The following is a 25,775-nucleotide window of genomic DNA, read 5'->3' as shown; positions in this document are numbered from 1 at the left end:
AAGGCTTATCAGAAATGGCTCCAAACAAGGGCCGAGGCAGACAGGGATTTGTACGTAGATGAAAGAAACAGAGAAACAAATAGCTGTTGAATCCAAAAAGAACTCATGGGAAGATTTTGGTAATAAGCTGGAAAGGCTAGGTCAAGCAGCAGGGAAACCTTTCTTAACAGTAATAAAGAATCTTAGGAAGGGAGGGGAAAAATGAAATGAACAGTGTTTTGAGTAATTCAGGTGAACTCATAATAGATCCCAGGGAATCACTGGACAGGTGGAGGGAATATTTTGAACATCTTCTCAATGTAAAAGGAAATCATCCTGGTGGTGTTGCAAACAGCCAAGCTCATGGGGAGGAGGAAAATGTTGTTGGTGAAATTACGCTTGAGGAAGTGGAAAGGATGGTAAAAAAAACTCCATTGTCATAAGGCAGCAGGAATAGATGAAATTAGACCTGAAATGGTGAAGTATAGTGGGAAGGCAGGGATGAAATGGCTTCATTAGTAAAATTAGTGTGGAGTGTTGGTAAGGTACCTTCAGATTGGACAAAAGCAGTAATTGCACCTATCTATAAACAAGGGAACAGGAAGGATTGCAACAACTATTGAGGTATTTCATTGATTAGTATTCCAGGCAAAGTATTCACTGGCATCTTGGAAGGGAGGGTGCGATCAGTCGTTAAGAGGAAGTTGGATGAAAACCAGTGTGGTTTTAGACCACAGAGAGGCTGTCAGGATCAGATTTTCAGTATGCGCCAGGTAATTGAAAAATGCTACGAGAGGAATAGGCAGTTGTGTTTATGTTTTGTAGATCTAGAGAAAGCATATGACAGGGTACCTAGGGAAAAAATGTTCACTATACTGGGGGACTATGGAATTAAAGGTAAATTATTAAAATCAATCAAAGGCATTTATGTTGACAACTGGGCTTCAGTGAGAATTGATGGTAGAATGAGTTCTTGGTTCAGGATACGTACAGGGGTTAGACAAGACTGTAATCTTTCACCTTTGCTGTTCGTAGTTTACATGGATCATCTGCTCAAAGGTATAAAATGGCGGGGAGGGATTCAGTTAGGTGGAAATGTAGAAAGAAGTTTGGCTTATGCTGACGACTTGGTCTTAATGGCAGATTGTGCCGAAAGCCTGCAGTCTAATATCTTGGAACTTGAAAATAGGTGCAATGAGTATGGTATGAAAATTAGCCTCTCAAAGACTAAATTGACGTCAGTAGGTAAGAAATTCAACAGAATTGAATGTCAGATTGGTGATACAAAGCTAGAACAGGTCGATGATTTCAAGTATTTAGGTTGTGTGTTCCCCCAGGATGGTAATATAGTACGTGAGATTGAATTAAGGTGTAGTAAAGCTAATGCTGTGAGCTCGCAGTTGCGATCAACAGTATTCTGTAAGAAGGAAGACAACTCCCAGACGAAACTATCTTTACGTCGGTCTGTTTTCAGACCAACTTTGCTTTACGGCAGCGAAAGCTGGGTGGACTTAGGATATCTTATTCATAAGTTAGAAGTAACAGACATGAAAGTAGCAAGAATGATTGCTGGTACAAACAGGTGGGAACAATGGCAGGAGGGTACTCGGAATGAGGAGATAAAGGCTAATTTAGGAATTAACTCAATGGATGAAGCTGTACGCAGAAATCGGCTTTGGTGGTGGGGTCATCTGAGGCGAATGGGGGAGGATAGGTTACCTAGGAGAATAATGGACTCTGCTATGAAGGGTAAGAGAAGTAGAGGGAGACCAAGACGACGATGGTTTGACTCCATTTCTAACGATTTAAAGATAAGAGGTATAGAATTAAATGATGCCACAACACCAGTTGCAAATCGAGGATTGTGGTGACGTTTGGTAAATTCACAGAGGTTTGCAGACTGAACGCTGAAGGGCATAACAGTCTATAATGATAATGTATGTATGTATGTATTTATTTATTTATTTATTTATTTATTTATTTATTTATTTATTTATTTATTTATTCAAGAAGCACAAGATATAGCTACACTGAGCAAATATCACTTGCACTGTCAACAGACTATTTAACAAACTTAAACTTTCATAATAAAATATAACAAACATAACAAAATATAACAAGATCAGGTACAAAGCCTACTAATAACTGTCCAAATCGAAAACCATGAGAATGTACATGTTCATAGCCAGTCGTCGTGGGTCAATATGACTGCATAATCCCTTCACATCAACTTATCTTTAAGAGACTATTTACACTCCTCTCGAATATGCTTTTATTTTGATGCTATATCAAGCTCTTGTCCCCTATTAATATTGTTGAAGAGTGTTGGGAGGCGGATTAGGAAAGATTGTTGAAGTATTGAATGCTGAGTGTGGGGAATGTGGAGAGTCTTTTGTTCTGGTGGAGTGGGAAGGAGCACGGAGAGAGAAGAGTGAGACAAGGTGTTCCGAGCGGTAATGTCCATTTAAGATCCCATGGAGGAAACTCAGGTCAGCTACCTGTCGCCTGATGTGCAGTGGTGACATATTGATTGCCATTAATACCTGCTGCATAGACAGATTTCTGAGCTTGCGGTTTCTATTCCTTACAATTGCGGCAAAGAAGGACACTGCTCTGTCTAACTGCTTAGTATTGGAGGGGGCAGCTGTTGTCCAAATCGGAGAGCAGTAGTTTAAGAGAGGTTGAATGCTCGTGAGGAAGAAGTGACGAAGAGCAATGGGGTCAGAAATTTCTGTGCAGCGATAGAGAATGCCTAGTAATTTCATAGCCTTGGTTGTATATGTTTAAAGTGTTCTGAGCTCGGTAAATTCATGAAGCAGGATGCTACCGAGGCAAAAGATGTTCGCCATACTGGGGGACTATGGAATTAAAGGTAGATTATTAAAATCAATCAAAGACATTTATGTTGACAATTGGGCTTCTGTGAGAATTGATGGTAGAATGAGTTCTTAGTTCAGGGTACTTACAGGAGTTAGACAAGGCTGTAATCTTTCACCTTTGCTGTTTGTAGTTTACATGGATCATCTGCTCAAAGGTATAAAATGGCAGGGAGGGATTCAGTTAGGTGGAAATGTAGTAAGCAGTTTGGCCTATGCTGACGACTTGGTCTTAATGGCAGATTGTGCCAAAAGCCTGCAGTCTAATATCTTGGAACTTGAAAACAGGTGCAATGAGTATGGTATGAAAATTAGTCTTCCGATGACTAATCTGATGTCAGTAGGTAAGAAATTCAACAGAAATGAATGTCAGATTGGTGATACAAAGCTGGAACAGGTAGATAATTTCAAGTATTTAGGTTGTGTATTCACCCAGGATGGTAATATAGTGAGAGAGATTGAATCAAGTTGTAGTAAAGCTAATGCAGTGAGCTCGCAGTTGCGATCAGCAGTATTCTGTAAGAAGGAAGTCAGCTCCCAGACGAAACTATCTTTACATCGGTCTGTTTTCAGACCAACTTTGCTTTACGGGAGCGAAAGCTGGGTGGACTCAGGATATCTTATTCATAAGTTAGAAGTAACAGACATGAAAGTAGCAAGAATGATTGCTGGTACAAACAGGTGGGAACAATGGCAGGAGGGTACTCGGAATGAGGAGATAAAGGCTAATTTAGGAATGAACTCGATGGATGAAGCTGTACGCATAAACCGGCTTCGGTGGTGGGGTCATGTGAGGCGAATGGAGGAGGATAGGTTACCTAGGAGAATAATGGACTCTGTTATGGAGGGTAAGAGAAGTAGAGGGAGACCAAGACGACGATGGTTAGACTCGGTTTCTAACGATTTAAAGATAAGAGGTATAGAACTAAATGATGCCACAACACTAGTTGCAAATCGAGGATTGTGGCAACGTTTAGTAAATTCTCAGAGGCTTGCAGACTGAACGCTGAAAGGCATAACAGTCTATAATGATAATGTATGTATGTATGTATGTATGTATGGTTGTATATGTTTCTATGTGGGTCTTAAATTGTAATTTTGTATCGAATATTACACCTAGGTCACGTTGTTGTGTAACTACGGTGATGGGCTTGTTGAGTAGGTAATATGATGTCGGTAGAGGAGATTTACATTGTGTTATGGTCATGTGGATGCATTTTTGTGGATTGGGGATAAGTTTCCAAGTACGGCACCAGTTAAGTGAGGACTGTAGCAGAGCTGCATCTGCTGGATTCCTGATCTCCCTAAATATCTTGCAGTCGTCAGCAAAGAGTAGGGTATACGCTGTCTCATTGAGTTCGGACGGCAGATAGTCCATAAACAAAGAAAACAGCAAGGGGCCAAGAGTACTGCCTTGTGGGACACCGGAGGTGACTGGTAACCATGAGGATGAAGTGCCTGATATTACCACTCTCCGCCAACGGTTACGTAGGAAGCCAGCAAGGGTCAGAAGACTGCCATGTATATTAAATCGTTTGGAGAGTTTATGGAGCAACAGAGTATGGTCTACAGAATCGAAAGCTTTCAAAATGTCTACGTAGCAGATATCCAGGTGTGATTTAGCTGCAATGGCATGTGATGCAAAACTATGCTGCTCTTTGTTGTTTTGGGCTTTTCCTTTACCATCCAACTTGCACTGAACCTCCTAACATGGTCTATGAATGGCTGTAAAATTGAAGTAAGGCCTCCTGGGATGATGGCTGGACAAGTCTGCATCATGTTCATCTGCTTTTTCACAGCATCCCCTAAGTGGCAGCAGAAGCTGTCTAACATCATCATAGATTTCATGTTCATCTCTAATCCACTCCAGAACGTTTAGGCCCAAAATTTTTGTACTTTACTTTCTTTACACCTTGGAAGAAATTAGATGTTTTCTTCGCTCCCAATAATTTGTCTCTCTGGATACGTTAGTATCAAATTGTACGCGGATGCACTTTGTACACTGCCGGGAAATAAATGCAACATCCTCGAGGACTGTGTTCAGTGGCACCAGGGTATAATATGTGCATATGACGGGTTGTTAGTGATTCATTTGTCACAGATATCTGTGATCAGATGGCACTCAGGGGACTTGTCCGTTCACACTCTGGTTTGACTCTGCAGGCAGTAACTGTGCTGAGGTTAGAGGTGAACAGCGTTTATAATATTCATTCTAGGGTACAATCATGCCCTGCCGATGAGTATGTGCTCCTGTTGAACAACTGCAGCCATTTGAACAGGGTCATATTGTGAGCCTGCAGGAAGCTGGATGGACATGTCAATGGATTGCTACACGTGTGCCACTACATTCAGCAGTGGTCTATGGAACATTCCCACACCCGTAGACCAGGTTCTGGACATCCGCATAGTACAGATGCACATCAAAATTGACGCATTGTGCGAGCAGCAGTGGGCAAAGAAACATCAACCGGGAATGAAATCCGGTCCCATGGTGCACCTGCTGTGTCACCAATGACCATTGTGAACCGTCTGCTTGCAGCCGGATTACGATCACGTTTGCCTCTGGCCAGGGTGCCACTGACACCATGACACCCTCAACTACAGCTACTCTGGTGTCAGGATAGAATCAACTGGAAAGGGTAATGGCACTCTTGTCTTCAATGACGAGAGTAGGTTCTGCCTGTATGCAAGTTATGGATGTACACGGGTATGGCGTAGACCTGATGAGTGGCCTGTTCCAGAGTGCATTTACCATCAGTTACAACTCGTGATAAGAGTTGGTGTTTCTGCAGGGTAACGTAACCCGTGCCCGCTACACTGCACAAGTTGTTGCTCCCGTGCTACTGCCAATTCTTACAAGGAAGGTGATGTGCTTTTTCAGCAGGACAACGTGCATCAACATACAGCTGCTGCAACGCAATGTGCTCTATGTGATGTGCAATAACTGCCCTGGCCAACAAGATCACTGGATCATTTGCCAACTGAACACATATGGGACATGATGAAGCAGGAACTTACGTATTCTCCAGAGCCTGCAAGAACCATTGCCGAATTCCACCAAATGGTGCAAGATGCTTGGCACAATCTATCGCAGGATGCCATTCGGCAACTTTATGATCATTTGCATGCGCGAATACATGCCTGTATTACTGCCAGAGAGGGTTACACTGTGTATTGATGCGACTGTTTGGGCACCCTTTACTGCGACGTGTGTTTCATTTGATCTGAATTTATAATCATATACTCCTGCAATGATCAACTACCTGTCACATCGCTTGTGAATAAAATGAGCCTTGAGGATGTGAGATTACGAGGTGTCATGTGGTCAGCACGACGAATCCTCTCGGCCATTATTCCTGGCTCTCGATACCGGCAAAAAGACCCATATTTTTAAAATCAGTTCACAGGGATTAATAAATGCTCTGTGTAAAAACTATATCATCCCTACAGTGAAGTTAAATGAAACTGTAATCTCACTCCAGAAAATAGTGAAGAACCTTGGTATGACTGACATACTCCTGAGTTGGTCTGCATATATAAGAAACACATGTACTGTAGAAAGATATGTGGAACACTAAATCCACTCGAACGACACAAGGACACTTTGACACAAGATGAGAGGATAAAAATTCTCCAGACTCTGATGCTAGCAATACTTGACTGTTGTGATGTAGGCCATGTTGATGCAACTCGTCAGCAAATTATAAAACTGCAATAGGCATTGAACTCCTAGTTCCTAAGCCCCTTCCTGGCTAAAAGCCAAATTGTGACAGAAGTTTCACTAGCCCTCCCTCGCTATTTCTGACAACTGTTCATCTAAGTACAACAGGTCATTTGTTGTGATTGTGCTGCGACTTTGGGATACACTTCCAGTTGATCTCAGGAACTGTAAAACGTACATCAAATTTAAAACTGCTTGCAGAGATTTCCATCTGAATAATGCTGATTTCTAGGATGTGTGAATGCATGCAATTATAGCAAGTAAGGTAGTAACATTGTGATTTTACAACTAAGATATTCTCTTTATCCCTTTAATTAATATGAGGAATATTATTTATTATTTAGTGTAATAGCATGTATCTGCATAATATCCAGCTTTTAATTAATGCATACAGAATTTAAGTAAGTCACCGTTTACTTCTATGCTTGTTTTATTATGTATAATGTGTAGTATGTGTACAGTGTTCCATTATGCTTATGCTTTCCTATTGCACTTTATTGTTTCCATAATGATGCATTGTTTCTAATTACATTTTTCCTATTATGCTTCATATTTCTCTTCGTTTGCTGAGCACTGCTTGCTTTCCTTATCATTTATTTTTCAAACTTATTTAGCATAGCTTGTTATTTATTTTGTTCTGTAAGTGAATGTTAATATTCTTTTATTATCTTGTAATTTACGTGGTTGTGTTCAAGAGCGGGCTACAAACCCAAACTTCGCCACTTGCTAACTAAGTGAATTGGATGCCAGAGGCAGACATCTAACCAGCTGCAATATGCATCCAAAAAGTCTACACACTCAATGAAGTTGACAAGAGGGGGATGGGTTTCATTTAAAAAACCTCCAAAATTAGGGCAGGGGAGGGGAACGAATAATGAGAGCTATGTGCAAGTGACTGAAGAACTGTTAACAAGTCCCCAAAACACAAGTTGTAACATTTTGTCGAAAGTACATTGTTACGTGTTGGCGGGGTAAATAAATGAGCACAAAACGATAGCACTTAACTTCTAAAAAATTATTAACTATCGACTTAACTACTTACACACTAACACACAGGCATACCAGGAACACAACTTACACAACATAGTACAGAACACACAATTACACAGTACACGCTCTCTCTCAGTTCTCAGCCACACTAATTCACACTCTGTCTTTGTTCACTAACACTTACAGCCTCACTCAGTCCCACAGTTACTCTTGTTGCCATTTTCACAGTCCTCAGTTCACAGCCCGCACATGACACTCTCACAGCTTGGTATGATGTATGCTGTCCTCATTTCCCCTTTGACTTCATCAACTGACCGATACTGATATCCAGTGATCTCTTCCATGCTGCCCCAGAGACACGATGTTCACTCACAGCAACTGGCCCGAGACACAACACTGTAATTGTGAGACAACTCCATGACGAGAGAGAGAGAGAGAGAGAGAGAGAGAGAGAGGAGAGGGGGGGGGGCCCTCACTCACTGACAGAGCACAACTGGACTCTCCGTTCCAAATGAACCAAACTGAACCACCACTGGAAAGTCTTACGTGTCTTACATAGGCAGACGTCCCTCAGATAGACTTCGGTTTCTAGAAGACCGTGGTAGCCTCTGGTGATCAAAGGCTCTTGGTTTGTAGTTCTCATTGTTTCTGGTCATTGCTAGCACCTAGATGAGAGACAATAGAGGGAGACTGGCACATCCCACTACGAGCTCCTCCTTCCCAAGTGAACACGTAGATGGCGACCAAGAGCCCAGCGGGGACGGCACTGCTGGTGGGCGAGGCCGGAGTAGCTCGCTAGGCCCATGCCACACTGTCCCATCTTTCAGAGTATGTCATCTCTCGCCTTGCTCTACGATGTGGTGCCAAACAATTTTATTGGGTGGCCAATGCATCTCCATGGGGGATCTGCTGGGTCCAGTCAGTAATGTCCTTATTCCGGTTGACAACAATCCACAGGTCCTTGCACAGCAGCCGAAGCTCAGGTGATATTCTCATTCATACCTCCATCTATAACCAGCCTATAGCCTCTGTTGTCCACCGGCGCAACGCACGTGACGGGCTCATACAACTCAGGCTTGGCTGGTCTGGGTTCCCTCTTATTCTGTTGTGTCATGTTTGTACTGGTACACACCTCCGTGTCAGGACAAGTGGCCTCGTCAAGTGGCACCCTCATTCATGGGTCGTCGGGTCGGACTCAATTATCATGCAGTCTCATAGTGGGAGTCCCTCCAGCCGTGCCGTCACCTTCGTCTCCTTTATCTGTGGGGCCATCGTCAGAGCCCCCTTGAGGTTCTGCTCCCTGCCAAACATCATCCCTGGACGGTCTCGCCACCGCAGAGCTTATCGCAGAAGCTATCAGCCGCCTCGCACTGGGTTTGATTCCAGGGTGGCACTTCCACTGTCACACTTCTCAGCGGCGAATACCTGTGGCGTTCCATCAGCGCGCTGAGTCTCCTCCTGCAGCTGGACATGAGAGGAGGCTCTCAGTCGGTGGTCACCACAATGCTCGTTGGGGACTCCAACAACCTCATTGTAGGTCGAATATGGCTGGGGGCCGTGCAGTACCTCCATCTTCTGTACACATAGTCTGGCAATCGGGTGTTCTGCTCTTTCCTCTGCCATTCCTCCACTGTCCATGCAGATGGTCTCGAACGGGTTCCGGCATATTCCCCAGGAAGTGGTCCCGTTATTATATGGGCTTTCCACGTGAAGCCACCATCACTGCTGGTGGGCTATAATTGGGTCTCCACAGCCATCGTCCTCTCATGCAGGGCAATCATTTCCGCCATCGAGTCTCGAACTTCAGACTCCACAACCTTGGGAATTACTTCGGACCGCTTCTCGTCCTGCACGACATTCACCCCTCACTATCGTTTCAAGAAAGTGCAGTTCATGTTTTTACTAACTGTCCAGCCTTCAGTTCACATCAATCTACCTCCGGTTCACTCTTACATTCCTCCTGACTCAAATTCCAGTTCAATAGCGAGTCAGTCCTGGCTAGATTTATGTTCAGATTTCAGTTTGCTAACGTATTGGTCATAATTGGATTTGATTTCACCTTCCAGTTCATCTGAGCTAGTTGGTCCAGGTTGGCTGTAAGTTCATTCTTGAGTTTACTTGCGATCTTAAAGAGAAAAGCCTGGAGAGGTTCAGTATCCATTTTCTGTTCACTGCAGATTTCACCAACTATGATATATGCTACCAGTTTATCCCACTTCTGATGCCAGTTATTACGTGTTGGTGGGATAAATAAATAAATAAATAAATAAATAAATAAATAAATAAATAAATAAATAAATACAGAAATCAGTAGCGTTATCATCTACTAAACTACTTACACACTAACATACAAGCATACCAGGACCACAACTTACATGATACAGTACACAACACACAATTACACAGTTCACGCTCTCTCCCAGTTCTCAGTGGTCAGTCACACTAATTCACACTCAGTCTTCGTTCACTAACACAGTCTCACTCAATCCCACAGTTAAATTCCGTGCCACTTTCAAAGTCCTCCATTCACAGCCCACACACAATAGTCTCACGATAGAGAGAACACTCCACAGACTGTCTACTCAACCTCAGACTATCAACGTACACAGCGACACTCACTCACACACAGGCTCCCTCACCAACAGAGCATAACTGGATTCTCCATTCCAACTGAACTGCCACTGGCAAGTCTCACATGTCCTACACAGCCAGACAGCCTTTCGAGACACTTCGGACGCTAGAAGCCCGTGGAAGTCCCTGGATTCGCGATTCTTGTTGTTTCTGGTCATAGCTAGCACCTACACAAGAGACATTCGAGGGAGATCGGAACATCCCACTATGAACTCCTCCTACCTGAGTGAACGCGTAGGCGGCTGCCAATAGACCGGCAGGGACGTCACATGCATAAGTAGCCACCAACAGTTGATTAGCAGATGGAATTTGTCACAACAGCTATCCTTGTACAATTATTCATTATTAAAGAAAGAACTCACAGTGGAGCTCAGATTTCCACACCACCATAAAAACTGTGACACATGGCTTATATATAATAAATTTTTAAAAAAATGTATTGGCTTTACATCCCACTAACTACTTTTACAGTTTCAGAGACATCGAGGTGTTGGAATTTAGTCCTACAGGAGTTCTTTTACATGCCAATAACTCTACCAACATGAAGCTGAGATACTTCAGCACCTTCAAATACCACCGGACTGAGCCAGGATCGAACCTGCCATGCTGGGGTCAGAAGACCAGCGCCTCAAAACTGTCTAAGCCACTCAGTCCAGCAATATAATTTTAAAAAAGTCTAATTCTAACTACCTTATTTCTCATAAAGTAAGTTTGATAGAAAGAAATAGATTTTAGTACTATGTTCAGGGACACTAAATATTAAAATAGGCACATCAAATTTCACAGAAAAAAGATTTGAGTGTTATCCTAGTAAAGCCCACACAAACCTTTGTCCATCTTCAGTTCTACTGTCTTCTGGGCTGTCTTTTGTATTTCGTTCCACAAGAGCCAGATATGCAAAGCCAAACTTGCTTATGGTTTCCTTTGGATCTAGACATGGAAAATCCCAGTCCACCTCACCATCATCCTCGGCAATGTAGAGACCATAACGTTCCACATTATCACTAGAAAGATAAAATAAAACAAAGATGAATGAACCAGTCAGATATCATAATATTCCACTTTAACCCTTACCCCTCGTTTGTCAGGTGAGGCCCGACATTACAATATTCCTGTTCCAGTCGCATGTCGAGCGAGGTCCAACATGACATTTTATCACCCACCGTTCGTCTGCCGTCTCTTAGCCGACGAAATACACAATGCTATACTGTACTGCCATCTTTTGGTTCAGCGTGGAACTTTGTAGAATCCAGATACTATTTGACAGTCAAAAATCCATTATTTAGATGGCAGTGTAGCCGTCAGCTGTCCACTCACACACACGAAAGCTCAAGTGATAGTAAACAAACATGATCACCATGTGATCTTCTAGTCATATATAGTGTACTGTTCAATGTTGTATACTGTATGTCAGGTAACACACAAAACCACAGTATTTTCGCACCTCTACTCCTTCCTTGTGCCCTAATGAATATACCTAATAGCATTTGACGATGCCTAAAAGTGAACTGGCGATGGTGGGCTTGTGTACCATAACCCAACATGTGCCTGATGCTGACAGTTGGCACAATTATAAATCAACAGATCCTGATTTCAAGAAATCGCCATTTACAGTGGTTACAGCCTACAAACTACCGCGAGGTATGAAACCAGAGACTGAATTAAAGTTTACAATTGCTTTTTACCGATAATTTGCTCAGTGAAATTATTAACGAGACCAATCCGTTTGCGATAACGACAGTAATAACAATAATATAAAAATGCAAAATAATTTCTCTTAAATTGCATATATTGCTTTTATTTCCTCCAGTATAGCTTGCTGTAAACGTGTATAGCCTAAATACATCATTTAAAAGCAAGTGCTATCTCCAAAATCATGAAAGATGAATACAGGTCATATAAGATAGAAATTTACTTTTAAAATACAAGTAGTAGAGACAACACAGAGAATTTTAATTCGAGGGGTAAGGATTAATAGAAGAAAGCACAGGAGGCAGAGATGCAATGAAATATGATATACTAGCGACAAAATAAAGTATCTTTGAGTAAGAGGAAATGAAGGAGTTAATTTCGTTTATGACGATGACAGCTCTGTTTAAGTGGTTCTAGATTTTTTTTTTATGCTAGTGTTTAAACGTCACACTAATACATTGAAAGTTTTCAGCGACGCAAGGATGGACAATGGCTAGGATCAGTAAGGAATTGGCCATGGCCTTAATTAAGGTACAGCCCCAGTATTTGTCTAGAGTGGAAATGGGAAAACATGGAAGACCATATATAGGGCAGTCAACAGTGGGATTCAAACCTACCCCCAATGCAAGTTCACAGCTGCACAACCCTAACCGCAAGGCCAACTTGCTCGGTGTTCTAGCATATGAACAGAGAAAGAGGCAATAAGTTTTATAGTATTATATTATTTTTCATTACCATTCTTTCAAGGTATTGAGTGGGGTGGTTGCATGGTGAAGGTAATGTAGCTCTATGTTTGTATTAAGGAGATGGAGGGTTTGAATCCGACCACTGGCAGCCCTGAAGAGAGTATTCTCTGGTTTCCGATTTTCCCATCAGGCAAAAGTCTTAATTAAGATCATGGCCACTTCCCAGTCTTAGCCCAACCACATCCTAGTGTCACTGAAAACCTGCATGTTATTGGTATGATAAAAAAAAAAAAAGAATTCTAGGTCTGCAATTTCTTCATTCATGATTATAACTGTCTGGGCAGGCTCACCCTGCAGCAGTAATAGAGTAGACCGTACAGCCAGCGTCTCAATGCCGAGTGTCAGGTGGCGGAAAATAACCCGACCCCCTAGGGGACCAATGGCTTTTGGGCAGAGGAGTCCTTTAGGTGGATGCTGGACCCATCAGTGGAGGAAATGCCACTGAAATTCAGCATGTAGCGTCTGTTCTCCAGGTTGGGAATGGCTACAAAAGGCATCTGTTCTGCAGGACAGGGTGGCCTAAAATAAACTCCGCGTCTTACAACTCCAGTTTTAGCTCTGAGGAGTGGGCTATACCCACCCTCCCAATTATCTTCAACTTTAGGCATGATGGAAACACTTTCAGTAAAGACTACTCCAGGAGGTGCAACCAAATTGTCAGATTCTGGAGAGCCTGGAACATCATGTAGGGAAGAGTCGGACCTTCCCAGAATTTCAACGCAGAAGATTCAAACTGGCACTACAAGAGACCAGATATCTGGATGAAATTCCAATAGATTCAGAAAGGTTCAGAACCTACAAGGGAAAACCCACGATAAAGAATAGCTCCGACATGACAATCCTAGGGACAGCTTTTGTAGTTAAGAGGAGCATAACGGAATCCATCATCAATTTCACTTCACCATCAGAGAGGATCCCGCTCCTCTCCTTCAAGTCTAGTAATAAAGCCTATACAATTATCAATGCACATGCTCCTATAAGTGAAGATAATAAAAGAAACCCAGAAAAGGTGGATGACTTTTGAAAACTCTCGAAGACGCAGCTTCCAAAACCCCTCAATATCATGTAAAAATCATGGTCGGTGACTTCAACGCTCAAGTTCACAAGGAAATGGAGTACAGAGCAATCGTGGGGGATTACCCAGCATATATACGAACAAATAAAAATGGTGAAAGACTAACTGCATTCTGTAGACAATTCAGTCTTAAAACAATGTCCACATATTTCAACGCATTCACAAGGAAGAAGAAAACACGGATCTGTTCCAACAAGATGCTAGGGGAGTTCCAGATCGACCATGTCGCAATAACAGCCCGAAATCGAAAATAAATTCCAAACGTCAAAGCAAGAAAGAGCGCCAACATTGACTCAGAACACCATTTTTCAGAGATCAAACTAAAATTCCAGCCAGACAGACTGAAACCGAGAGCCAGCAAGAAGACCAGAATCAATACAAGGACAATGAAGCAGAATAAACATAAGTATCTTGAAAACCTGTCTAACCTAGAGATGAATAGCTGGGAAGTGATTGGAGAATCCTTGATCAAAGCATCCGAAAGTTTGGGGAACCCTCCAAGAAAATGGAAGCACAGGTGGTGGAATGAAATGTGTGACGAAGCACTTGAAAGAAGATTAAAATCCTGGAAACGTAAGACTAAGGAAAAGTGGGAAGACTTCAGGAATGAAAGGAAGGGAACGGCCAAGATCATAAGAGCCGAGAAGACAAATATGACAGAAATAGGGTGGAAAAGATGGAAGAAGAGGTTAAAAAAAGAACACCACCAGGGAATTTTAAAGAACCTTCAAAGAGGAGCTACAGGGATACCAACAACCAAGTCTTTGCTTCAAGCGAACAAATGGAAAGTATAGTTACTAACAATAAAGAAAAATGCCAGCTCTTAGCAGACTATTTTAAAACGCTGCTAAACTGCGAAGAACCTCTGGAGAGATTAGATTCCCAGAAACAAATTTACGACAACCCAGATTCCAAACACTAAACCTTCACGAGATCAAGCAGATAATCAAGGAGGTCAAAGACAAAAAAAGTGGCAGGTGAATATGGTATTATGGTAGAAATGTTGAAGATCAGAGGAGAAATCATTGCAGAAAAAATCCACCACCTTATTGCAGACATATGGAAAATTGAAAAGATGCTGAATGACTGGAAATGTGAGCTCATACACCTGCTCCACAAGAAAGGTAACCAAACAGACCCGAACAACTACAGAGGGACCTCTCTACTTCCAATCGCCTATAAGATACTCTCTAAAGTGCTGCTGAACAGACTTGAAGATCAAGCTGATCACCTCATTGGAGAATACCAAGCTGATTTCTGAATGGGGACGTCGTGCGCGGAACAGATATTCAACCTTAAAAGCATTCTGAGAACAAGAGCAATAAGGAGCCAGAACACTGGGGTACACTTTGTTGACTTCATAAAGGCATGATAGACAAACCTTATTTAGTGTCTTAGAGGAGTTTGGAATTGACAAGAAAACGAGAGAAATCATCAAACTAGCACTAATGGAGACCATCTCGAAAATAAAGTTCTTAGAAGAAATCTCTGCTCAGTTTGAAATAGCGACAGGGGTCAGACAAGGAGATGGATTATCCCCAATCCTCTTCAATATCGCACTGGAGAAAATCATGAAAACCTGGGAAGAAGCTCTGAAATTGGAAGGAATAAGTGGAATACACCTGGGGAAGAAAGGACAGAACCTAGAAATCAAGTGTTTAGCTTTCGCAGGTGACCTTGCCACCTTAGCCAAAAACCAAGAAGATGCTGGAGAGCCTGCATGAAATTGCCAATAAAGTGGGTCTTAAAGTCTCTTATAAAAAGACTGAATATATGGAGTACAAGCACCAAAGTGAGAGGTATATGGAGGTAAAACATGGCAAGATTAAAGGGACAGACATGTTCAAATACCTGGGTGAATGGATCCAACTCAACCGACTGGATAAAGAGGCAAACAAGGCAAGAGCCAGAAAATTAGATCTGGCCTACAAGCTAACACAAACAGGTATAACAAATGGGCTATATCCTACAAGGCTAAAATCAGACATTTATAACTCTGTAATAAAACTGGAAGGGTTGTATGCTTCAGAGTGTCTGATTTTAAATAAAAAAGGGGAGCTGCAAGAACATGAAAAGAAGGAAAGGAAGATTCTGAGGAAAATTCTGGGACCACAGAAGACTGCAGATGGGACTTGGAAGAAAAGGAGAAATGAGGAGCTCTACAAGTACACTGAAAAGATCACAGACACAATGTAGAAATGAAGGCTGAAATTCAATGGACACCTAGTAAGAAAGGATGACAAACAGCTGACCAAAAGGATAGTCAAATACATCATGGGGTTAAAGCCTGCCTCCAATTGGGTAGAAGAGGTCAAGAAGGATGTGAAAGAAATTGGAATTACATTGCAGATGATCCACAATAGAAGAGAGTTCAGAAGAAGAGCCAACAGTCTACAATCATTTGAAGAGAAACCACTGAAACGGAGGCCCGAACAGATCATTTCCGAAGAGGAGAGAAAGATGAGAAGCAAAAGAATGAAGAGGTTTTGGGAAGAGAAGAGAAGAAAGGCCGAGAAGCCTTAAGTTCTATGGCCAAATTTAGAAACGAAGAAGATTATAAATATGTATATTGTATGGCCACAAAAGCCAGTATTTTCTGAATCATTCTGAGTATGAGATCAACTTCTATCAGAACTGAATTAGTCTTTGTTAAAACCAAATCAGTAAGATTATGGTGATTTTCATTTTTTCCCCGATTCGCATACTTGTGTGCCTATCGATTGGCATTAAAATAGATGTCATGGGAAACTTAATGCAGTATTTGCTCTGTTCTTACTTGTTGATTTGTCTTAAAAGCAAGTAAGTCCTACCTCTTTTATGTCTTTAATACAAAACAACATGCAGCGCTACACTTGTAATGTTGGTAATCTTTTGTTATCGCACCAAATACTGTTCACTGCTGAGTATTTTATGATTGTGCTGCTGGTTTATTAGTGGAGTTCACAAAATGGGAAAGTCAAAAACAACCAGTCTTGCAAACATAAGAGGAATAAAATAACTGCTGTAAGATTAAAGGGTTTACCTTATGTTAATCACAAAAGGAATATTCCTGTAAAATCATTAGGAGCACCTTGGAAGTAAGTTAACCTAATATATTCTTATTTTATGCATTGTTCTTTTCAATAAGTGGTAAGGATTTAATGTAAATTATTTTTATTTTTTTTGCTATTGGCTTTACGTCGCACCGACACAGATATGTCTTACGGCGATGATGGGAGAGGAAACGGCTTGGACTGGGAAGGAAGCGGCTGTGGCCTTAATTAAGGTACAGCCCCAGCATTTGCGTGGTGTGAAAATGGGAAAAAGTAACAGCTTTCATTTTTAGTTGCAGAGTGTAGTGTTACTCAGCATGTATGAAAACAAACAAACTGCAATTTTGACATTATTCAACGATCTGCTAACAAAGGATGCCCAAGATTTACATTTGTAGCAGCTTATAGAAAAGAGGGAAGTAATACCAAAGAGGCCTTATAAATTTGATGGCAAAAGTAAGAAGGCATCTTTTGAATACTTAGTGGTGTCAGAAGGAAGGTATGTAGAAGAGCCTTCTTAGCTTTGCATGCCATAACTAATTCAAGAGATTTTTGAATTTGCAAGCTGATACTGCCATATGACAAGAGGGGTGAACACGCAAATGTAAATGAGAAACCAGAGAATGCTCAAAACAGTATTAATGCACGTATCTTCTTTCTCCTTGAGGAACTTCACATTATGCTGGTAAAGAGGTTAAATATTTGAGCTCACATGGGAAGTATCGATAACAATTTAATGCAATTTTGACCAATTTGTTTCGGAATCACATTCATTATTGACATGTACGATATTGGCAGTGGTAAGTATCTGGGTTTGAAGGCCATGGGAAAATTAGGTTTATAGCTACCAACGTGCCCAATATCTTCAGGAGAAAACACTCTCCGAAGGTCTGTAGTAGACTGAAGCTCAATCTGTACACTACTACTATACACAGCGGAGGTGAAATATTCTCTATGAAGTTCTGAAACGGTTCTGCCAAAAAAAAAAAGGCCCAAAAAATTCTTCTTCACTAACTTCCAGGAAAATGTAGCAGAATATTTTCAATGCATCTTGAAAGAGTAAATTTCATGGAAGTAAATGGACTAGACTATTCTCAAAGCTCTCAGGCAAATTAAACATGCAACCGTAACTGAAGTAAAGCATCTAGTTTATCTGAATAAACTCCATTTCTGAACGTTTTGAGTGTTAACACAAACAGTTATGTGAAAACCAGGCATCAGTTGTCAGTAGAGGATCCACATCGGACTTTACATTAAACATTTCTCTTTTAGGACCACACAACTGATACACTCATATCGAGTTTGAAAGCCTTCCCCAATTACATTTTCGTTGTGGTCTATCTGCCATAGAAATCTGTGTCACATTTTGTTTATTTCCCAAGTTGTCTTTTTCCAATTATTTCTCTACGTGACTGAGTGTCATGTTTTTGAAATTTAATAGTCTACTCAGCTGGAGAGACTAATTCTTATATTTTAAAAACCTTCCATGTTCTATTTCGCCTTCTAGGCACTAGAGAGAGAATATTCTGACTCTGGGTTGTGCTGCTCTCGGCGGCAAGTGGTGTAACTTTGTTTGTAACCTTGTTGGTGCTCTTCGGCCAATGAGAGCACAGCTTGATTATTAATACGCATTTCTTCTTGCATGACTGTAGCAACCATTATTATTGTCTGTTTGACTACCATGAGAGAAAGACTCGTTCTTGGTCAGCGTTCTGTCCTGGATTGGGATGGGAAAATGGATCCTGGCTAACCATGCTAGCGAGAGGATTTCTTCATCCTCGAAAGAGTTCTTAATATTTTTTTTTTCGTCCTTGATTACTTCTGCAGATTGAATATACTTTATCAAGGTTCCTTCTTGTGAGTATGAGCATCAAGTTACCGCATCATGGGAAGCCAAAAACTGATACTGTAAGTCTCTAACATTTATTCTCTTCACCTTGGAATTATCTCACCACGACGAACTTGGCCTTTGTGGAAAACCATAGAAATCATTGTAATCTCTTGTGTGCAGTGCCTACTAGAAATTCCTCCTTTCCTTTTGGACTTTTAAAAATCACCTATCTTCGATCTATGTAAGTGTTATCAGGTTCTAAATTATTTTGCATTTTACGATCAGGTTACTACCACGATATGATTGTTATTCTTAATTTCAGAAGAGTTACCTCATGATAATATTGTATGCCTAAAGAAAATCTGTGAATGGGTTGTTAAAACAACCACATAAATTTCTACAATGTTTTAATCACTTGGGTTTATTCTTAATATCTGCCTTTGATTATCTTTATTTGATTCTACTTTTCTTTGGTGTTTTTCTGTCTATTAGATTTGCCTTGTTAGTGTATGTAAACTATGTTTGCTCCTTGCCATGTTAGTGTGATTATGTTGCCATGGCAATGTCAATGATGATAGTTACAACTGTTGAGTTGTTGATTCATGAGGTTGATTTTATGGAGTTACATTGATACGGGGTAGAATCTGATGGTGTGATTTCTCGTTTATTTATTCATCTTTAAGCTTTTTGCAGATTTTCTGCTTCATTTGTGTTACTTTTCTTCATTCTTTGTGAGTGATTTAATAACCTATAAGTTCCTTCTTGGGGTCGCGATAAAATATTGTGGAAACTTATGAGGCGAAACTTCACTCAAAAAACGTGAATCTGGTTTTAAGAAAAGAGAGAAACTTAAAAATTTGTAAAGTACATTTAAATAATTTTTGAAAAGGGGTACTAACAGGAAGTAATGTATGCTCAATTTGATGTTTATTTTAATTTTATTTCCTTGTAATTTAATCAAGTCAGCCAGCTGCGTTTATGTTTTATACTTAATTGAATATCTCATCAATAGTTTATTTTGAAATTCAGCTAAAATGGACGATTACCTTACCTCGTTCATCTGTTTTATGAAAAATTCTTGAATTAAAAATAACTCTATATTTTGAAGTATCCTGTTGTTTTTCTTTCTGTAGTTTCTAAGCAATTTGATACCAGGTCTGAATTTTCTTTCTATCTTGAGTATTTGGTATCTTTCTGATCTACGCGAGTTCCTTGTTTGTTTAATTTAGGGTGGCGTGCACCATCTTGGAGTAAATTACTTTTTTTTTTTTTGCTAGTTGCTTTACGTCGGACCGACACAGATAGGTCTTATGGCGACGATGGGACAAGGAAGGGCTAGGAGTGGGAAGGAAGCGGCTGTGGCCTTAATTAAGGTACAGCCCCAGCATTTGCCTGGTGTGAAAATGGGAAACCACGGAAAACCATTTTCAGGGCTGCCGACAGTGGGGTTCGAACCTACTATCTCCCGAATACTGGATACTGGCCGCACTTAAGTGACTGCAGCTATCGAGCTCGGTGAGTAAATTACTATGGAAGTAGCGTTTACTAAAGAAGTCCATACTACAGGAGTAAATTACTACGGGAGTTATTTACTCCGGAAGTAACATCGGAGAGTTGAAGTAAAATTTACTCTTTTAGTTACTACTATAGAAGTAGTGTTCGTTACTCGTGGAGTACTGTTGTGTTTGTGTACCTTCTTTAAAGAAATCTAAATGGATAAGGTTATGTGCGATAGGAAATGGGGGGAAAACGTAAGCGAAAAAGATAAATGATTGTTAATAGAGATAATGACGATCTATGCAAAGGACACAGGGTGTAACAAACACAACATAAAGATGCTGGATTAGAAAAGAAATTCATGGACAGTTGTGAGAGAAAAATTCAATGCTTTGAGTGACGGAATGCGCAGTGAAGAGCAAGTTAAGATTCTGAGGAAGGACTTAAAAGCGAAGGCGGAAGCAAAGCAGAAAGTCATGGACACACGGGAAAAATTAAAACTAATAGTGGTTTCTTCAGTCTAGGACATTATCAGCCCAAGAGGCTAAATATTCCATCTATGAACTTGAGGGTTTGGCAGTTTTATTTGCATTAGAGAAGTTCCGACTCTATCTGGAACATGTCAAGTTCGACCTGGAAACAAATAATCAAGCCTTAAGTTGGGTCTTAGCTAGGCCGCATCGTACTGGTCGTATAGCCCGTTGGGCCATCAGGATTTCTGCCTTCGAATTTGATGTTAGACTTATCAGAGGATCCGAAAATGTTGTTGCGGATGGCCTAAGCCGCATGTTTTCTCATGATGTGGAGACCACTGAACAGGAAGATAGTTCTTCTCTTCCCGCGCCCATGTCTTTGGGTGTAAATGCCATTCTAACTGATGCCCCCATGTTGTTTAGGGATATTGAAAAATATCAACTTGAAGATCCTGTGCTGGCCCCTATTATTGAAACCCTTTCTTCTGGGGAACATGTCGTCCCTTATGTGTTGCCCGTCGAGGCATGATCAAAGGATGAAAGTAGTGGTTCCAGCTGCGCTTGTACCTATGATCTTCAAGTACTATTATGAGACCCCATTAGAAGGGGCATTTAGGCATCTTCAAAACTCGGGAAAAGATCCGAGAGATGTTCATTTGGAAAGGTATGGACGGCGAAATTTGAGAATTGGTGAAAGCGTGTAAATCTTGTTTGCTTAGCAAGCCCACCTTGTCCACTAAGCTAGGTCTATTATCATCTCATCAAGCGTCGCGCCCCATGGAGTGCCTATATATAGACTACGTCGGACCCTTCCCCCAATCAAAGGAGAATGCCAACAAATTCATCTTAGTGTGTGTAGATGGTTTCATTAGGTTTTCCTGGTTATTTCCAACTAAGCTGGCTACCGCTCAGTCCACCATTTCTTGTTTAAATACCATATTTGCTGCCTTTGGTCCCTGTCAATATATAGTTTCTGACAATGCTAAAGCCTTTACATTTTTTTTTTTAATTTGTAGTTTTAGGTGGCTAAAATGGAATTAAAAGGTATTTTTTCCTCCATAAAGTAGGGGGAAGCCGACCCCATCTTGCCATCATCCTCTAATCGCTGTCACTGCTCTCTCTTCTTTGTTTCTACCCCTACCCACACCAGCCATGCAATGGGCTAATCCTTGTGCAAGTTCCTATTTTCCTTCCTGGCTTCCTCTCTTTCATGATTTATACTCATACACTTGTTTGTTCCATATCCATTACTTACTTTAAATCCACCTGGGTTTCTTTTCACCTTCGGTATTCGTTGTCTTCTACCAACTGATCTCGGTGGCACGGTCAGTTAGTAATTGATCAAGATAGTGGGTCAAGCTACAGGCTTAGAATCAAGCTCATAAGTGCCCACAAAGAGAGAGATCTGGAAGATCGATGAACATAGATTGTTGAGGGGAGAGACTATCTAATAAAAAGACAGTGTGTGAACATTTGGAGAATGCCAGTGCTCCTACATGATTTCAGTGTTTCACCTTGTCTCCCCTATCTGCTGCTCCCTCTTCCAATATCAGCCTGTCATTGTATTTATAACTGTGTTCTCCTAGCTTTCTTCATTCATCATTTGGTAGGTATGAACTTTCTTAGAAGTATTTGACAATGATGTAATTGCTTTTTTGTCCCACTAACTACTTTGACAGTTTTCGGAGAGGCGGAGGTGCCGGAATTTTATCCCGCAGGAATTCTTTTACGTGTCAGTAAATCTACCGACACAAGGCTGAATTATCTGAGCACTTTCAAGTACCACCGGAATGAGTCAGGATCGAACCTACTAAGTTGGAGTCAGAAGGCCAGCGCCTCAACCGTCTTGGTCACTCATCCCAGCTATGAAATATCTGAATTATAGAGATGAAATTAAGACATACTAGCAGTTTCCCGCTGGCTCCGCCCGCAATGTATGGTGTTGTTCGTTACTATCCTCATGGATGTATTTGCAAAGTTTCGAGTTAATGAAATAAAGCACATGATCTGCTGTGGTAATAGAATGTAATATTATGTCAACAAAACACTTTAAAATACATCACACAAAGAAATGGAATTAAACGTTCCTTGGAACAACACTACGCAATACAAATATATTTTTTAGTGATTAAATTCTACATGAATTCTACATAAATTCTACATGAATTTAATCACTAAAAAATATATTTGTATTGAAAAGGTGGACACAATAATTTTTATCTTGAAAGAGTTTTACTTATTGTATCTTCAATACGGAACAAAATGAGATTAGTTACATGTAACAACACTACACGCCGAACTGTTAAAAAGTCCTTCAAAGATCTTCGTCATGGAGACAAATGTACACTCATAACTTTTCTCAGAATCTACCAATTTAAGTAGTTAATACCTCAAAAGAAAGTGCATGATCCACGGAGTGTTTTTAGACCAAAACAAACTGCTTACCTCAATTAGAACAAAATATATGATTGCTTCAATGAGAAAAAATGTTGAAGAAATGAGACGTCAAAGTGAATGTGCACTCATAACGTTCCTCCGATTTGAATAGTAAAGAGCTGAAATGAATGAGCTTGATCCACTGAGTGTTCTTAGGCCAAAACAAACTCCATACCTCAATTAGAACCAAAGATATGATTGCTTCAAAGAGACAAAAAACTGAAAAAATCAAATAATTTGAGGAAGGCAGAAGTTAAATGATTTATAGTGACAAATCTGTGCATGAATACCTATCAGTAAAAAAAAAAAAAAAAAAAAATGAAGGAAATCGACCAGATAGAATGGCCGGACTGATTGACTTTAGTTTGCTAAATGTTTTTAATATATAGATGTGGTAATGCCTAGACCAAACAAATAGACTTCTATTCTGAAGAAAACATACTATGTGTACTTCCCTGTCTCCTATTGTACACTCTCCATATATTCATCTCCTTTTGCCAAGTTACTTGATGGTTGAGGGCAAGCATCCTGGTAGGGTTTATTTCAATCATTCATGCTACGTAAGAGTTGATGACCAACATACTACTGGACTAATAGGTTTCCATGAGTGTTTTGAAAGCTTGCCCACAATCTGAGGGGATGGGTGGTATATTTAAATTTGACTTATCAACAGAGAGTCTAAATTTACACCTCATTGCTCAGCAGGTGCATGGCATTGTATGAAAGTGAAACATGGACAATAACTAGCTCAGAAGGAAAAAGAATAGAAGCTTATGAAATGTGGTGTTACAGAAAGAAAAAAAAAAAGTGAAGGTGAGATGGGTGGATCAAGTCGCAAATGAAGAGATAGTGAACTAAATTGGTGAAAGGAGGATGAATAGCAAAAATTGACCAGGAGAAGAGGCAGAATGATAGGGCACATCTTACAACACAAGTTTAGGCAGTTAACACGCCAGGGGTCGGGTCACAGTCTTTTAGACTGGGTGAATACATTTTTTGTTTTTATTCTCTCTGTAACCGTAACTTCAGCAGCTACAACAAACATAGTAAAGGGAGGAAAGTAAGTGCAATTACACGGTACCTAAGACACTACACACACAAGAAAACAGCTGATTAACTATGCGGAACTTCGCCGATAACAACACTGGTAAATGTCAGTAGGGGCAACTTGACGATAAAACCCAAGGAACGTGAAAGGAGCTGGGAACCTACCAAGGGCATGTAGATGGCTTAGGTTGCGGATTCCATTAAATCAACCCTGATCCTTGATTTTCAAAATATATTATTTACCAAAATATTATTTTCAAAGGACTTTACAAGCAAATTCCGAACAATTTCAGTCATACCAAACTTATGAACTACATATTACATGTTCCTTGAGACACACAAAGTGTACGTTCCTTGACAATAGCTTCTATACATTCACAGAGTCAAGCAAATACCATACATCTAATTACAACCCAAGTCATACAATACAATTTCGAGTGAAGTTAAGCGTACCTTTCAAAATATCTGAACAACATAATTGAACACGTCAAGTGACACGGAACTACTAGAGGCAAAACCCCAAGGTAAATACATAAAACTACAATTTACATGTTTAGTGAAACAAGGAAAGGGGAATGCCTCGGAAACAAACAGGCAAGCCCAGCTGAAAAGCTAAGGCATCCGAAATAATTGAGCGGCGAGTCTGGGTGAGGTTACAGCAAACTCCCATATGAAAAAGTAAGCAAACATTACGTGAAATTTAAGGAGGAACAGAAATCGAGAGTGCTTACCCCAAAGTGGCCCATCCTGGTAGCGAGACGACGTCAAAACTTCGGACAGTCAAGTGATAGAGGATAGACAGTCAGACCGACCACGAAATGCTGCCTCGCTCTCTTTAAAAGGGAAACCCTGGCCTTGGAGTAGCCAATCAGATTGCAGGAGCCCGCCTATTGCCACCCAGATTCACCAATCACAACTCCTACTTCAGTCGCGAACTTTAAATAATTTTCTCGAATACGCACGACTGCGAATCTTCCATTTCCAGAACCGTCAGAACATACATTCTAGAATACATAACTAACAAAGGCCAATACACCCTGTTCAGAAAATTCATGTAATCTTTCTGGACAGTTCCAGTAAATATAGAAATGAAATCTAGTTGTTACAAATACCGTATATTACCAAAATATTTACACTGTACAGGTTAGGTCGTTACATGGAATACAAATAAAATATTTTAGCACAATGCTCCAGATCATACAGTAAGTACTACTTACAAGGTTTAAAATAAAATCTTCAATAACAATTTCAACATATTCTACACCTGTGACACTTTCAAAATAGTTTTAAAGTATAAAGCTACCTCCTGTACCTTTCAATGGCAATCATCCACTACACATATTTACGTCCACTGTTCCCCCTTCAGCAGTCAGTGAGTGGAAAGCTTATTCTGTAAACCTGGACGTTTCCACCATGCGCGACTTCTGGTGTTCGACATCCGCGTTCTTTGTTGCTGGTATAGAAGTGTTTTGTTTTAAGGTTTAATTTTTTCATTGTATTATTAATGTGTTAATTTCTACGCAGAATGGTGTATAGTTGCACATACTGTAAACTGTATATAGTTGACTATGGAGCAGAGAGAAGAAGATAGAATTTTACAATTCATCTAGAGTATAGAGGAAGAACGAGAAGAAGAAGGATCTGTGAACCTAGGAGCTATACGGCACCAGCCATTCCGTGACGGAAGTGCAATTGAATTTATTGATGTCACTTTGGATGATGAAAGAGATGATAATTCAGAAGTAAAAG

General features: G+C 40.5%; 1 protein-coding gene across 3 annotated transcripts in view; it reads right to left on the bottom strand.

The window, feature by feature from the left end:
• The window catches only part of Sin1 (SAPK-interacting protein 1), a 214,920-nt gene that overhangs the window by 64,106 nt on the left and 125,039 nt on the right, over positions 1-25,775 (bottom strand). For all 3 annotated transcript variants that reach the window (XM_067140978.2, XM_067140980.2, XM_067140979.2), the window contains one exon: positions 11,025-11,201. In XM_067140978.2, the coding sequence (XP_066997079.1) occupies positions 11,025-11,201 (177 nt within the window). The remainder of the gene's footprint in view (positions 1-11,024; positions 11,202-25,775) is intronic.

This window comes from Anabrus simplex, chromosome 2 (assembly GCF_040414725.1).
Source record: "Anabrus simplex isolate iqAnaSimp1 chromosome 2, ASM4041472v1, whole genome shotgun sequence".
NCBI classification, from domain to species: domain Eukaryota; kingdom Metazoa; phylum Arthropoda; class Insecta; order Orthoptera; family Tettigoniidae; genus Anabrus; species Anabrus simplex.
The sequence above is the reverse complement of the archived record's forward strand: the minus strand, read 5'-3'. Positions and strand labels throughout refer to the sequence as shown.